At 40.9% G+C, this 15,812-nt stretch overlaps 1 protein-coding gene across 1 annotated transcript in view; it reads left to right on the forward strand.

Moving 5' to 3' along the window:
• The window catches only part of IMMP2L (inner mitochondrial membrane peptidase subunit 2), a 1,062,180-nt gene extending 1,049,230 nt beyond the window's left edge, over positions 1–12,950 (forward strand). Inside the window, exon 6 of the mRNA XM_019514565.1 lies at positions 12,271–12,950. Coding sequence (XP_019370110.1) covers positions 12,271–12,390 — 120 coding nt within the window. The 3' untranslated portion in view covers positions 12,391–12,950. The remainder of the gene's footprint in view (positions 1–12,270) is intronic.
• Positions 12,951–15,812: the final 2,862 nt, after the last annotated feature.

Below are 15,812 nucleotides of genomic sequence, written 5' to 3' on the forward strand. Positions count from 1 at the left end.
TATCAGCACCACTGTCCTCTGGCACAGTTGCCAGGGAAGCTATCAAATAATAAGGGCACCATATGTCTAATGGTGGCTTCCTAGTCAAAACTCACATTGCAGCCAGCCTCTCCATAAGAAGGAACAACCTTACCCACCATCTCAGGTCCCTCCAATTCTTTTGGTGTCACTTGACCCTCCATCTGGACTTTGCCTGGCAAAACAATAAACTCCTTTATTGCATATAAACTCCTTTAATGGAAACCTGAGAGTGAGGCTGGGTTGTAGGGCATTGAGATCCTGCCAGCTAGGTTTTGCCTGTGGATGTCTAGAACAAGTGCGTCTAAAAAGGGTTGTGGAGGAAGGTATTTGCCCATGTTGCAACAGAATGCCAGTTTGCTCCAATTGTCTACATAGCCCATTTAGGCTCCTGCTAACATAGATGCCTGTAAGTAGTAGTTGCAAACTACTTCTGTATGTGCTGGGCAGGGGCAGAGGTGGATTGGTCTGGGAGTCCCAAAGTGAAAAGTGCTCTTTTGTTACCCCGGTGGGTAGCCAGATGCACAAACCAATCTGGACCCTTGGACATTAACCTGCAGACATGCCAGGCATTCTGCCCTGTAGATACATAGACAAGTTCTTAAAGTTTTAACAAGAGCACCTATATGCCCATAGAGGGCATGTCCAGATAAGCATGCACGTGCTTCTTGCAGCATCTCAAAGCCCTTTGAGATGCTGGAAGAAGCATGTGTGGGAAAATTCTCACATTCCCTGTTCTGCAAATTTGTCTGTATGGTTGGTTCTCACACTGGTACTGAAGCATGCTGCAGGGAGCTGGACCAAAGCTCCATGCTGGTAAATGTGTGTGGGGGCTGAAAGAGGGGGGAGGGGGCCATTGGAGACCCCGGCTGGCCCCATCCTCCACCTGCTCCCTGAGTCCCCCCAGATTGCTGTCCTGCCTGACCCCATTACCCCCCAACCCCCTGAGCCTCCCCTGCCCGCTCCCTCAGCCTCTCTATGGCTGTCCCACCGAGTCCCATCTTCCACCTACCCCCTGAGCTCCCTGATCACTGCCTCACCCAGCCCTATTCCCCTCCATCTCCTGCAGCCCCCTGCCCCCCTGATGGCTGCCCCACTTGGCCCCAGCACCTCGGCAATTAAAAAAAATTCTGGCACTCACCAGCAGTAGCAGCTGCCATTGGGGTCATTGGGATCCCGTGGCAGAGTGCCCCCGCACAGCCGGGAGCAGCGGGTGCGGTCCAGATTGGCATGTGTGGATGCACCCAGACTCCCCATAGCCTTTTTTTGGCCCCCAGATTTTTATGTGAATTGAAGTTATAATTGAAGACCACCCTAATTGATGCTAAGAGGTTAAGCAAGTTCTGTGCATGACTGTAGCCCACTCTGCATGTTACGTTTATGTTCTGATTAACATGTTAATCAGAGCATAAATTGCATATGATATGACGCTACATCTGAGCCCAATTAAAGGCACCATAAAACAGCAAACCAGCCATAAAAATGTCCCACATGATATGTAGAACATTTTTTAGAGTTGGTTTACATGGCACCTGAAATTGAATTTGTAGCAAGTCCAGGCTGAGGCCAAAATAAGGTTATTGTTGGCTACAGCCAAGGACTGCACAGGGTCTTGAACCAGCCCTGATGGAGTCAGGCAGAAGCCAACAATCAGGTGATTGTCAGTCCCAATCCTCTGAGTACACTGGAGCAGATCTGATATCCCAGTGTGGTCCCTGGCTGGAGCAAACAATTGGCCTAGTTCTGGACCTAAAGGCATCTGGCTTACAACTTGCTGGTGCAGGGGGAGCCTGGTATCATGATGCCAGGCTCCCCGTGTAGTGGCAAATGGAAAGAACACAATTGTGACATGAAAGGAAGATCACCAGATGTTGCCAGTAAATCAAGGGAAGTCATTATTTCCTTCTATTTGGCATTGGTGAGGCCACATCTGGAGTACTGTGTCCAGTTTTGGACCTCCCACTACAGAAAGTATGTAGGCATATTGGAGAGAGTCCAGTGATAGGCATTGAAAATGGCTAGGGGGATGGGGCACATGCCATATGAGGAGAGGCTGAAGGAACTGGGTTTATTTAGTGTCGGGAAGAGTAGACTGAGTGGGGATTTAGTGTAGCAGCCTTCAGCTACCTGAAGGATGGTTCCAAAGAGGATGGAGCTAGACTGTTCTCAATGGTGGCAGATGACAGAACAAGGAACAATAGACTCAAGTTGTAGCAAGGGATGTTTAGGTTAGATATTAGGATAAACTTTCTCACTAGGGGGGTAGTAAATCACTGGAACAGGCTACCTACACAGGTTGTGGACTCTATCCTCGGAGGTTTTTAAGACCTGGCAAGACAAAGCCTTGACTGGGATAATCTAGTTGGGGTTGGTCCTGCTTTGAGCAGTGGATTGGATTAGATGACCTCCTGAAATCCCTTCCAACTCTAATTTTCTATGATTCTGTGATCAGGAATCAGGGCCCTGGTCAGGGGATCAGATCCCATGGCTTCTTTAAATGATCATGTGCCAGTGTGAAATATAATACTTTAATTAGAAATTTCATCTTTTATCCCTTTTATAAGGTAAGCCTAATTTAGCCCTCTGTAAATTGACTGAAAACATTTTAACTCAATTATTTTGATCGCAGTTTACAACACATTTTGGATTCAAGCAAGAAATTGATCTCTTGTTAAGAATTCAGAGACAGTGCCCACTTGCTCTAATATGAAGAGCTTAATTGCAAAACCGCATTAAAATTATGTGATCACAAATGTTCTATGAATTTCAAATAGCCATTCTGTATCACAGTGTGACTTCCATTCATTCTCTGAATCAGACTTAGTGTTGTGAATAGATTTTGTTCTCTCCCATATACATGGTTGTGTGTGTGTGTGTGTGTGTGTACTCATATATGTATATACGTATACTGTTTGTATACATATGCACATACACACACTTATGCAGATAGGTAGATAGCATAGATGTATTCACAAAGGTATATACAGTACTTATACAGTGTGTTTATATGCCTATCTACCCATACTCATTATATTAGAAAAAAATCCAGTGATTAGGAACTCATTGAATCCTCAGCTGAATCTACAGTAGGGTCTTGGAATAGAAATGTGTATGTCTTACTTTATCTGTTATTGAAGGTAGTGCTAATGAAACATATAGCAACATCATTAATGGGCTTTATTCTTTATTTTGTCAGTCATTCTGTATGGCTCCAGTAGGCCTTATTTATACTGGGGAGGTGGCAAAGAATGAGTTAAGTTGTAGATTATCTTGCCTTTCTTACTAGAGTTACAGTGAGAATACTGCATTTTTATTTTGATAAGCCTTTTGCCTTACCCTGGTCCAGAAAGCTTAAGTTAAAGCAGCTATACGTCTGCTCAAATTTACATAGACTATTTTGCAGCTACACAAGCTAGTGGGATCATTTACGATAAAATCTGTTGTGGTGATGTTTTTCTAATTTAAAAAATCCCTTAGTTCTCACCTTTATGTGTTTCTTATATGCATAAAAGAAGATGATCAAGGACATTTGCTTCTTCTGTTCTTGTTTATTATTATAGATTCTTCCACTGAAGAAGGTAGTTTCTCTTCATTATGCCTTTAATCTCCAGGATTTTATTTTTATTGAGACTTTCTCCTACTGCTGTACTTGGGAGTGGTTGCCTCAAAGTTCACCCATGTACAGAAAATAAAATGTAATAGCAATCATGTTTACTTTCTATTAGACTATAGATTTTTTGGAAAGGCTAATTTACTGAGAAGATTCTTTGTGAGACTGTTTTACACCTACAATCTAATATTGAAACCCAGTGTAATAGCTTTTCTTAAAGACAGACAATCTAATTTGACACAGGTCACTATCCTCCACAATATATTTATTTTAGTATTATAGGTAGGACACTAGGTAGTTACTTATGTGTTTCCATTCTGAAGTTATATTTTCAGTTGTTCTATTACATTCTGAAACATTCACCTCTTAGACTGAAGTTTCCAGGTCTTTTCTTTCTCTAAAGGTGATAGTTTACATCAACTCTTTGAACACAAGTGTCTGTTCCACATTAATGTTTTAGGATTTGTGTATCATGGGTATCATACTCAGCACAGCTGGGATGGCAAGAGAAGCTGTGGACCACCTTTATGCTTCCCCTTGATTTTGAAAGCAGAAGTTAGTGTAATTATACATTTGCTCTGATTTACATAGAATAGCTAGGTTTACTGCAGCCCTCCCTGTTGGCTTGAGACTAGGTGAAGGCACAGTATCCTAGTCCTGTCCTTAAAAAAATGTCTGCGCCCTAACCTTCTCCTCTGCATTTGAAAGATAATTCCTGCCAACTTTACAACATCTTGGGATTCTTCCATAGTGGGGGAATCCTCAGCTGTACTTTCATGGGCACCCTTAATACTCTTTTTGCTATATAATTTCTGAGGATTGGGATCCATGTAACAATAGGTATAGGTACACCTTAACTTAGGGTGACTGTGAGGGGCACCCTCAAATATGCTGAGACATCCAAACATCCCTTCCCCTTCTACATATCTTGCTGTTCAGCATAGGTGAAGTATAGGAAAGAATAAGCTGTGGGCAAACTCATTCACAGGGCAGAATCAGGAAAATGGATACCATTTAGGAATCAAGCCTATCACCCATCTCACCCTCTATGTTTTGCTTACCTTATGGGCAGCAGAGACAGGAATTTGTGGGCAGAAGAGCTGCTGGTGAAATTCCTTGTCTTTCATTTTTGCTGACTGAACACACTGCAGAGAGGAATGGTGAGGGGAAAGAAGGAGGACTGGCCTGATAGCTGATGCTCAGGAAAACTTCTGGCACTGGGCTGGATCACTTGAGCTGGAAGAAGGGAGGAAATAGTGGGCATTTTTGTGTATGGTTGGTGGATTAGGACATCAGTGCTGGTCTGGGTTAGGTCTAAACAGCAGTTTAGACATACAAAAAGCATTGCATGTACAACAAAAAAGGCTTACCTAGATTATCCACTGTGTCACAAGTTGGCAAACCACTTGTAGAAAAACTAAAAGGTAGTAAGAATCCCATAGAGTTCCTGTACATTTCTGTTTTCGGTTGTATTTGAACAAAGAGTTTGATGAAAATGTACTACTTCAAGAGAAAGGAACCTTAATAAGAAACACTAATTGTGATTGATGTTATTTTATTATGCTTCAATTTTGGGAGCATTTAATTTTGTTTGCAATGTCTTTTGTGTCTCTAGCATTGTTTTGTAGTAGTTGTAGTACCTATGGCACATATGTAGAATATAACTCAAGCTGAGGGGTTAAAACCAGAGGGACACACGCAACGTATGAGATTGACATATTTTTAAAATGATGGTTTTCTAAATGTTGATAACAGTTTTCTTGTGCAGTATAATCCATGGCATTTTTAATTTGGTATTATTTCTTTCTACTTTTGCTTTTAGAGTTATACAGACTTCTCTCGCTTTAAGCTGTACATGCATTTCCAGAAAATGGTGCATAACTTGAATTTGCATAAAGGAACCCATGTTACAATGTAACAAATAGGGATACGTTCCAAGACCTCTACTTTACTGACCCTCAACCCATTTGTACCACTTTTACAAGACCATTTTGGTACTCACCTACCGCAGACAGTACACACAAGTACAGGGCACTATCATAATAGGGATGGCCACTACAGAAACATGTCACAGACAACAAGTGAGGAGCACAGATCCACACAGGAAACTATATTTTGGTGTGCATCACTCCCACAATGCACTGCACAAAGCAGCTGACTGCGGGCTTCCTCCATACTGATCACATAACAGTGAATGTACCTCACGTATAACACATTTTAGGTATAAAAAAGGGTCATTGCAGAAAAGCAAATTTGCACATATAGAATCTGCATGAAGTGAGAGGAACCTATAGTTTCTCTCTGCCAATGGCATTTTCCAGGTTTCAGACAATTTAAACACCTATTATAAAGACTAAGAGACAAAATGCAAATACAAAAATAAAATTCTTCCAGGCTTAAAAGCGAGGAAACAAGATCAGTCACAGAAACACTAATTAAAAACTTTAACTTTCTCATGAAAAAGCAATACATTATCATGAGAATTTCCTCCTCAAATACTAAAACTTCACTTAGGAATGATATATAGGTCCTATGTTAAGGGACTGGTTTTATCATTAATATTTTTTGCTTGTAGTTAACTACCTTGTGACAGAAATTGGACAATGCAAAATTCCTTACATTCTAGTATGGATTTTTGTTTTTGGAACAATTACCCATAGTGTCAATCTGAAATGAAAGCAAAACATGTTCAGAAAATCTGATATTCAAAAAAATTGTACTTCTGGTCTCTCAAAACAGTAAAAAAGTGGAAATGTTTCACTTTGATGGCAAGCTTTTATTTATAACTAAAGTTTTAAAAGTTTTTAACCAAAGAAATGAAACTTTCATTTAAAAAATATGGAAAATGGTAATTTCAAATGTTTCAGAATGTGCTTGTTATGTTTTTTAACATGAAAAACACAGTGATATTGTGTGATTGTGAAAGGTTTCAGTGCCACCAAGAATACGTAGAGACATTCTGGGAGGGTAGATCATGTTAAAAATGGTCACCCAATTTAACCTAGCTCACCCACATGCAGACCTTTCATTTAGATCCCTAGTTAGGCTGCTTTAAATGCAAACTGTACAGAATTTCCAGGATGGTCAGAAATAGCCAACCCAGTCTAATTTAACTGTACCTCAGATGTGTGCTCAGTTAGATTGGGTATGGCTAGACTAATTTAACTCAACTTTTGTATACATTCCCAGTGCAGCCTTGGGGCTCAGAAAGTACAGCCACTGGTCCCAGCCCTGGGGCTGCACTTTTCCTTTCTCCTTCCCCACAGTACCAAGCTAATTTTAGCCCCTTGTTTCCTCCCCCTTCCCTCTGCGGACCAGCCTGCTGTCCCCCCCACCAAGCCTGCCAGCGCCTGCCCCTCCCAATTCCACAAGCTGCTTCCAGCACTGGGGTAGGGCGAGGGGCAGGTGGGATGGGAGGTTGGCTTGCCAGGGGAGGCTGTTTTCCTGGAGGTGCGGAACTCAGGGGGTTAAAAATAGCCTCTGGTTGGTGGGAGGAGAGAGCCCTCTTGGTCCTGTTAACACCTCTGCAGAGCTGCCAACCCCCAAATCTGATCACCCCCCCATCCTGAACGCCAGTAAAACCAGCCCGGGAGTGGTATGTGGGATCGGGAGAAGTTCAGTAAAATTGGGAGGGAGGCTGAGGGGTTCTGGGGGGGTTGGCAATCTGAGCACCTCTCTGTTCCTGCCAACCTCCCCAAACCCCCATGTGGGCCCAACTGCCTCCCCCCACCAATCCCATCTGCCCCTACCCTGATTTTTTTTTAGTTTGGGCTCCTAGCACCTAATTACTAAGTTAGATTGGGGGACCATTTTTAACCCAATCTAATCCACCCAAATTTCTATTTGTAATGTCTGTACACAGCCCAAATATGTATTTTTGCTGAAAGAGGTTTAGTGTAAAAATGTTACTCAAATCTGCTTTTCCTGGGGCTTATATAATCAGGGTTCAAAAAGGGCTGGCATATTATAGCAGTGTAGCATAATTATGGATTTTCCTCTGAGTGCATATCTTTACTTCCTACTTCTTCTCATAACCTAATCAAGTACCTATGTGTATTAGCAAAAAAGCAGCCACGGTGAGGCATGTACTATTGGCTCCTCATTAGAGTTGCTCAGCTGAACTCTGTTCTCTGCTACTACTCTGTATCATCTTACTTTTTTGCCATAGAAACAAGAGCCCCAGTTTTGTTTCTGCTATTAAAGACCTAGTGGTGTCTTCCAGATGGGATGCATCAAAGGATACCTGGATACGCATTCCTGCTTCATATTCCAATCCTGGAAATGCACCACTGTAGTGTCACAATGGGATGTCCAGTGGCCAACTTCATGTATGTCAGAGACTGAGGTCTTGATGGTGGCTACAAAGAGGAGTGACCCAGAGCACCTTCACCAGCATATTGCTAGGTTTGCAGTATGAGCTGGTAGGTGGGGCATTCTTAGAGCTGACCCACTGGTAGTGCACACATATCATAAATGGATGCACCCAGGATTTGGGGGTTGAGAGTAATATGAGGGAAAAAAAGAATTGGAAAGGAATAATAGAAATAAAATGGGATCACAAAAAACAGATAAAGCAGGAGAAGCAAAATGGTGCAGAGCAGTTGAATTTAGTGGCACAAGCCAGAGTTGTCAGATTTTCAGAGAATTGGGAATTTCTCCATTGTTGGGGCCTCTTTCAATTTCTGGCTTAGAAAACTAGGCTTTTCTATTGTTTTTGTAGCCTTGGCAGAAAACCTTTTGTTTCAAAAGATTCCTTGGCTGCCAGCGCACTTGATCCTCACCTCTAGCCACAAGACACTGCTGCTATGTCCCCCAAATGTAGGTGGGCTTGGAAGAGACATCATTCATTCTTGGTGTCAGACTGTGGGAGTTGGAGCTTAAGTCCACTCTAAAGCTATAAAAGTTGTGGTTGAAAAATGAAGGTTGAGATAGCAGGAGAAGAATTATGGATATGAGCCCCATCTACTCTAAAAATGTACTTAGAACATTTACCCCCATTGTGTCTAGTATGCTGGAGATTGTGTCTTGAACATCACTGTAGAAATCACTGTTAAGCCCAAGTTCCTCTATCCCCAGAGGAGTGCCAAGACAGTCAGCCCTCCACATGATTAACATAGCAACACTTCCAGGAAATATGCTTTTAGCACAGTAGTTGTGTCAAAACAGTATTATTCATTCACTGCTTGTTTTGTAGGTAAAATTGCTATGTTAACAAAAATGACTTCTCAATTGGCCAATTAAATATTCAGAGATTTTTTTAAGAAGAATTAATGCCTCAACAGTTCAGGCTATTAAGAAATAATATGGATGCAATTCACTTCAATAGTGTTATTTCCACAACAAGAATAATAAATAGAACATGATGTTAGAGTCTTAATGTTCACTTAAGAATAGGAATCAACAATTTAGGTTGCTGGTGTTTCTTGCTAGTGGCTATAAGTGAGAAATTGTTCTGAAGAATCTAAACATAAAAGGATTTAAGTCTGTTTACTAACAGGGTAGCTCTATTCTCTTCAGTAGAGTTACTCACTTAAAGCATCATAAGTTAGTTTCTGTAAGTGAAATAAGCTTAATTAATTTATTATTTATCTTAACAAGCAAAATTGTGTCCCCCAGTTCTTTCAATTCATTCCTTGCCTGAATCTGGGCTTGATAGTTTTCTTCTTGTTCTCCATGAAGGCATCTGTGTTCTCCAAAAATAATCCAGTTATTTCCCCATCAGACTTGATTTCCTTTACTTGCCTTGCTGACTGCAGAGTTCTATTAATAAACAATATAGTAAAAAAAAAAGTCTTTGCTGAAGCTGCAATAAATATGTCTTCATAGTGAACCTCTTGGCTGGGATAAAAAGGTCCAGTATCATTAGCTTCATTTGCCATGTATTAAAGACTAACCGACCAGTTTACATTTTTGCTCTGTGTAACATACAATAAGAATAGTCATGTTTTCCTGTAAATCAACTGTACTAGATAGAGATTTTTTTCCTTGTATTGAGACAGACAGTGGTAGAAGTAATCTTCTGGGTCACAGTTTTACCTGATCATAGTTGCAGATATTCAAACATAATTTTGACTCCTTTATTTTCTCACTCCATGTACAGAAATTGTATTGACTCCATGGGATGCTGTATGTATTGACAGCATACAGAATTTTGAAACTAAAATTCATGATGCAGATTTGAGAAGTGGGCCTTTTCCTTTTTGTCATTAGTATATTCTTACATTTTACATGTTGCCTTGGTAGTTGCCTCAGTGCCTTAGTCAATGATCTGTGGTGAGCTCTGTAATAGGTATGTTATCATGCCAGTTATAAGGAGTACAAATCTCCGCAAAAATATTACAACTGCTTCACTGCTGCAAAATAGAGGGCATTCAATGTGTTATAAATGCCCAACAAATTATCCAGTGGAACAACCAGCAAAAATGTAGCTAAAAAATCTATCAAAAAAGGAACTTCTAAACAGATGTCATTCAAAAACTTGGACATAACTGTCCTTACCATAGAAGTGAAGCTGCAAGAAAATGCCAAATAAAGTATCAGATAGTAATTTCAGTGATCTAGTTTTGAATCTCATAGATACTGTGGGTTGTTAACTAACCAAATTATATTCAAGTAATTCAGCACCTGCTTAATCAAGCTACAAAATATGGAATTAGATATAGGCCACTTCAACTTCAGTGATTTTTTTATGTAGTAGAGAGATTGGTGCATATACATTAATCCTGTGAAATTAAATCAAGAAAATTAGCTGAAGATATTCCTAGGGGTCTGTTTGGTGTCTATTTGCATAAAACGCTGAGCTGCCTACCTACTAAAAAGATTCTTTTTTCAGTGAGAGGTTGGGTAGGAAGGAAGATATGAGCTATGTGAGGATAATTGTAAAGAAGCCATTCTAAATGTAGTCTGATTAAATGGAAGCCCTACGTGGGGTTTACATTTATTCAGATTTGCAGGTAAATTGCTTTTAGTTAAGATAGTACTGATAAGAAAGTACTGCAAATCACAGTGAAGAGTGAGAGTTTAAAGGCTATGTCTAAATATGACTGGATAAATTAAGGGTTCCTGTACACAAGCAGAGAGGCTGCTCTAATGCACTGGAATTCCAGCGTGTCAGAGCAGACTCGATTAATCAAAAGTCTGCCAGAGAATGGCAATTGCTGTGCTCCAGCAGTCTCCTTTGTCTTGTGTATCACTGTCCCCGTGCTCAAACATGGTGGTGAGGGCAACTGAACTAAAGCTCAAATGAGCTTCAGTTCAAGTGCCCTCGCCACCATTATTAAGTGCAGGGACGCTGATACGTGAGATGGTGGGACCCCCCCGCCTCCCCACTGGAGCATGTGTAGAAGTGCCCCAAGTGCCCAAATTTTGTGTATAGGCAAGTAGACAACAACATTAAAATATCTGGTATCCAGATATAGAGTTTAAATACCTAGTCTCAGTTAACCATATTTGAAAACTAGACTCATTATTTCAGACAGAGGCATTTTTGAAATTGCATTGCATAACCGGAAAACAGTATTCTATTCGCAATATGATGTGCAACATAATATGGGGAAATTCTGAAGTCTGCAGTATCTGCAGAACATTCAGATTTAAAGACATGCATGTTATCTGTATTGAATGGGATATGCTTTGCCACTGCAGGAAAATTTCATAGATTAAAAGCTTCCCTATTTTGCATTGAGACAAAGCTGAAACCTTTCTTGATTTTTCGCAGAAGAACACAGAGTCAGCCTGCCCATCTGAGCCAATTGCTTGACAGGGCATTTACCTGGGACATGGGATACCCAGGGTCAAGTCCTAGACTAATGGTCAAGTTACATGTTATACTTAGACCATATGGAATCCGTGGAATGTTAAGCAGCAGTAAAGTTGGGACATGCTGTGAGCAGTTGCCAGCCCTATAATCGCAAGTCAGAACAGTATAGGAAAGAAACAGTATTAACCCTTATCTTACAAGCAGGGGTGTGGCTGGAAGCCCTCCTCGGGGGAGGAGGAGAGCCCCGGAGCCATAAATCCTGGGATGCTTGAGGACTGTATATTGCTAATTTATCTCCATAGAGCAGACTGAAGTTACCCTAATGCAAGCTAAAGTAGCATGGCCTAGAGTTAACCCTTGCCCAAAGTGGTGTGACTTTGAGATGCTCACGGGGCACTTAGCACGAGTTAATGAGCCTTAACATGCCCACACTCATGTTTAACATGTCCATTGTGTGGTCTAAGTGAAATGTGTAACTTCACCCTAAATTGGGCAACCAAGGAATTTGAAGCTAGGCCTTTCACATCAAAGGTGAGTGAGTGCCCTAACTACTGGGGATGAGGCATACTGCTTTCATTTTCACTAGAAATTCAATTCTGGTCCTAAGTCCAAAATTTTGTCAAAACTGGTATGTTCCCATAAAGTTTTGAGTTAAAAAAGTCCAACATTTTTCCAAAGAAAGATTACTTTGTTGTAAAATTCCCAACTAGTCCTGGTATTGCAAGGTGTATTTCCTTTTTCCTTTTATGATGTTTGTAGTTCACATTGAAAGATTCTAAATTCTTTGCTTTGTATTCCCTTCTTCCTATTAAAAAATGTCATATTCTGTATATTTAAAGACCCCTCTGTTTTATTACCTCTGTGGTTTATATTATTGCTGCAGGTTTCTCTTGGACTCTTACATGCTCGTGCTACTCATATCCTCTGGCCTCCAAGACGCTGGCAGAAATTACAGCCCGTGCTGCCTCCAGAACGCACACCACTTCTGACAGAGCAAGAATGACCTATGTGTTAATGATGGGGAAAAATATTATTGGGAGTGAGGCTCTGATGGTGTAACACTATAAATAAGAGCTATACCAAATGTACTTACATACTGTGTAACAGCAGAGAGTGTTGCAGCAGAAACATGAAACAACACCCTTAAGTGTCATCTTAAATGCAAAACCCTTTTTTTTAATCTTATACATTATTACATGATATGTATTATTTTTATTTGGAGTAAATAGTTTGATTGTGAAGGAATCTGAAGTTCAATTTTTCCAAAAGCAATAAAATGTTTGAGCCATTATGTCTGTCTCAATGCTCCTGTGGATAAGACATTATTAAAACATTTTATAGAATGTTTTACCTTTGATTTGTTTCTTTAGCAACTTGACAGATCCCTAGAAATGAATGGCTTGTTGAAAACAAAGTCAGTTCAGAACTTTATCACTTATGTTAAGACTGAAAATGTGGAAACGTTTACTCCTATTTTGAATTGCACTATAATTCTTAATATGGAGAATTTCTATAACTGAAAAGTAAAATTTGTCATAAAAAAGAATAAAAATGCTTCTATAATCCAACGAGTTTATTTTTATTTAATGTGGCTTTGTCTATGACTAGATTGAATACAGATTTGTTATTTTAAAATATTTTTCATTAATTTTTATATAAATAAATACTTCTTTTATGTGCTATTGATGAGACAGCTGAGTTCCAAACAAAATATAATGCAGAGTATATCATGCCATCTGCACAAAACACTTCTGCATTTGTTAAGTACGGTCACTCAATGTTAGTATTGATTGCTGCCTTTCTTTAAAAATATGCTAGGTGCTCCTCTGATACAGTAAACATGCTAAACCAATGCATGAGAAACTATTATGCAACATTATAAGTGAAGGGGGCTTGATGAATGGCATATTTTCAGTCACAAAGTGGTGTAAGCTCACTTCATGTAATACTTGTTGAATCAAATACTTTAGGTTGGATAATAGAAAGAGTTGTGTCTATAACTGGCACAAGAGGCCTTTATCTCAAGGAGAGTTTTTCACACGCTCTCAGCAGAAGCTCATGCTTACTGAACTAGGTTTGGTTCTAAATTATAGCGCTAAACTGAACCTCTGCGATTGCTGAAGCTAATATTCTATAAAGGATAGTTGATAGCTCCATCACCGTTGCATTGTTTTCATTGTCATTTGTTAGTCCTCCTGGATTTGAGATGGACTCAGCCAAGGCATCTAAAGTTTAACAATTTACCTGTTATGCAGCACAGCATGGGCAGTCTTGGTTAAGGGATTACTAATCCAAAGCTTCAATATAGTCCAGGCTGCTTCCAAGGGAAATGGGTCCAAAGGGTTCTGGTGTCAGACCCAGATTCAGAAGCTGCAGCCTAAGTCAGGACAAGCCAGGGTTCAAAACTGAAGCTGGAAACAAGGTAAAGCAGAGAGTTAACAAGGATCATAAGTCAAAAGCCAGAGTTGAAGGCCAAACTATAATTACAAGCAGGGAACTGGAATCAAGGAATGCCAATAGTCTAGTCTTAATGGAGTCAGAAGCCAGAGCCAGGAGTCAAAACCAGAAGCTCAGCAAGAAAACACACAGAATTTCAGGAACAAGGACCCCCAGACAAGGCTGGGCCTGGTTTTTACAGCCTGGAGCAGGTGGAGCTTGCTGTCTGCGGGCTCAGGGGACCGACTTCTGACTGCCTCACTCAGCTCAGCTGGGATCTGGGTGCTGTTCTGCAGCTAGCACTTCTTCCAGGAATGACTTACCCCCATCTCTTGATTAGGACTGGCTGGGTCCAGGGTTCTGGCTTGGCCTCATTATGCTAACCTTCTCAGCCTAAGAAGTTATCAGTACAATGATTCTCAAGCCAAGAAGTACCTATGACTCACTAGGTCAATTTGCGATAAAAACCGTTGACCACATTTCTTGCAATGTTACTCACAGTTTGGTAGATGGGAAGTCTGTGACTTCTGCTGTTGCTCCTCCTGAGTCACACACTCTTCTTTAAGATCAGCACTATATTGCTATTGAAAATGATCAACACCCTTTTTGATTCTCACCCACCATTGCTGTCTTTCTGCAGCAAGTGATTTCTAGCTATTTGTTGGCATCTTGCTCTAAACAAGATGCAGTGTGAACAGGTCAGCAAAATGCCTTTTTGGCCAGCCTAATTTTCACTGTTTAGAATTTTTTTTCCTGAATGAATGCATTGAATTCTTCCATGACAATTTTTCTGGAACTGACAGAGACAATCTGGTCCAGATTATTCTCCTCTGTACTAAGCAATGTTGTTGCATTCGTGATAATTAGTTCACGTTCATAGTAGCACACTGCCCCTGGATCAGAGGGTTACACATCTACATTGATCTATCACTGATGCTTCTAGGAGGCATTACTGCTTCCTTACAAGACCAAACCAAACAGCACAAGTGATTCCAGAAAGGCATATTTCTTCTTCTGAAGGTTAGGGTGTTGAGGGGGAGGCTGGGACTGACCTATGGCTATAGTGTAGTTCTGGTTTCTATGGAATTCCATTGAGATTTGTTGTAAGTAGGCCAGCTCCTGCACTCTGTATGACCCAGTGTACTTTAGGCTTGGGTCATCACCTAAGAAAGCTCTGGAAGTGGAGAGTCAGGAACATGTGTGTGTCACATGCTATCTGCTGGAGGAACATGCGCAAAAGCCCTTTATGAGACCCTGTGTGGGTCTTGGTATGTGTGTGTATGTGAGGAGAGAGAGAAATGACAGGAAGGATATGAGACAGAGTGAGTGAGAGTGATGGATGGCATGAAGTGAGTGACTGGGTGAAAGGCAGAACACGAGCGGGACCACAGCGTGGAGCTGAGATTCCTCTCATCGCTGGGGATCATCGATCGCTGAGGCTGCCTTGAGTCAGGAAGGAGTCGGCTCCCTGACGATTCCCCGTCAGTTGCATGACAGTGCTCTAATAGTGCCTCCCCGATTCCGGTGTAAGTATCACCCTGCCTAGGTGGGACTGGATACTGGCTATCACTGTCCTGACACCCTGTAAGTGACCAGTAACACACACAGAAGTAGGTAAGCTTCAGATACTGGGTGAAAGGGGAGACGGCCAAATGCTGGCTGCACCTTCAATAAATAAATCTTTCTTTGAATCTCTCTGGTCTTTGATTTATAGAATTTTCACTGTGCGTTTATGCTTTTTAGTTAACTTCACTCTTGGTCCCAAAGGGTGTTAATTAGCAAACCGTTTTATTCATGTACCTTAAGCAGTTGTCTTAGTGATTATTAATTTAAATCGGTGATAGATACGGATAGGGTGATGACCCACCATACCTCTTTGGGGAGAGATCCAAGAGGAAGCAGCTGTTTGGGCCTGCTTTATAATTTGGTTTAAAAGAGTGATTTTTTCCCCCCAACAAGGGTAGTCCATCCCTTTGCAATCTACCCATT

The sequence above is a fragment of the Gavialis gangeticus genome, unplaced genomic scaffold (assembly GCF_001723915.1).
Source record: "Gavialis gangeticus isolate Ggan-Ray unplaced genomic scaffold, GavGan_comp1, whole genome shotgun sequence".
NCBI classification, from domain to species: domain Eukaryota; kingdom Metazoa; phylum Chordata; order Crocodylia; family Gavialidae; genus Gavialis; species Gavialis gangeticus.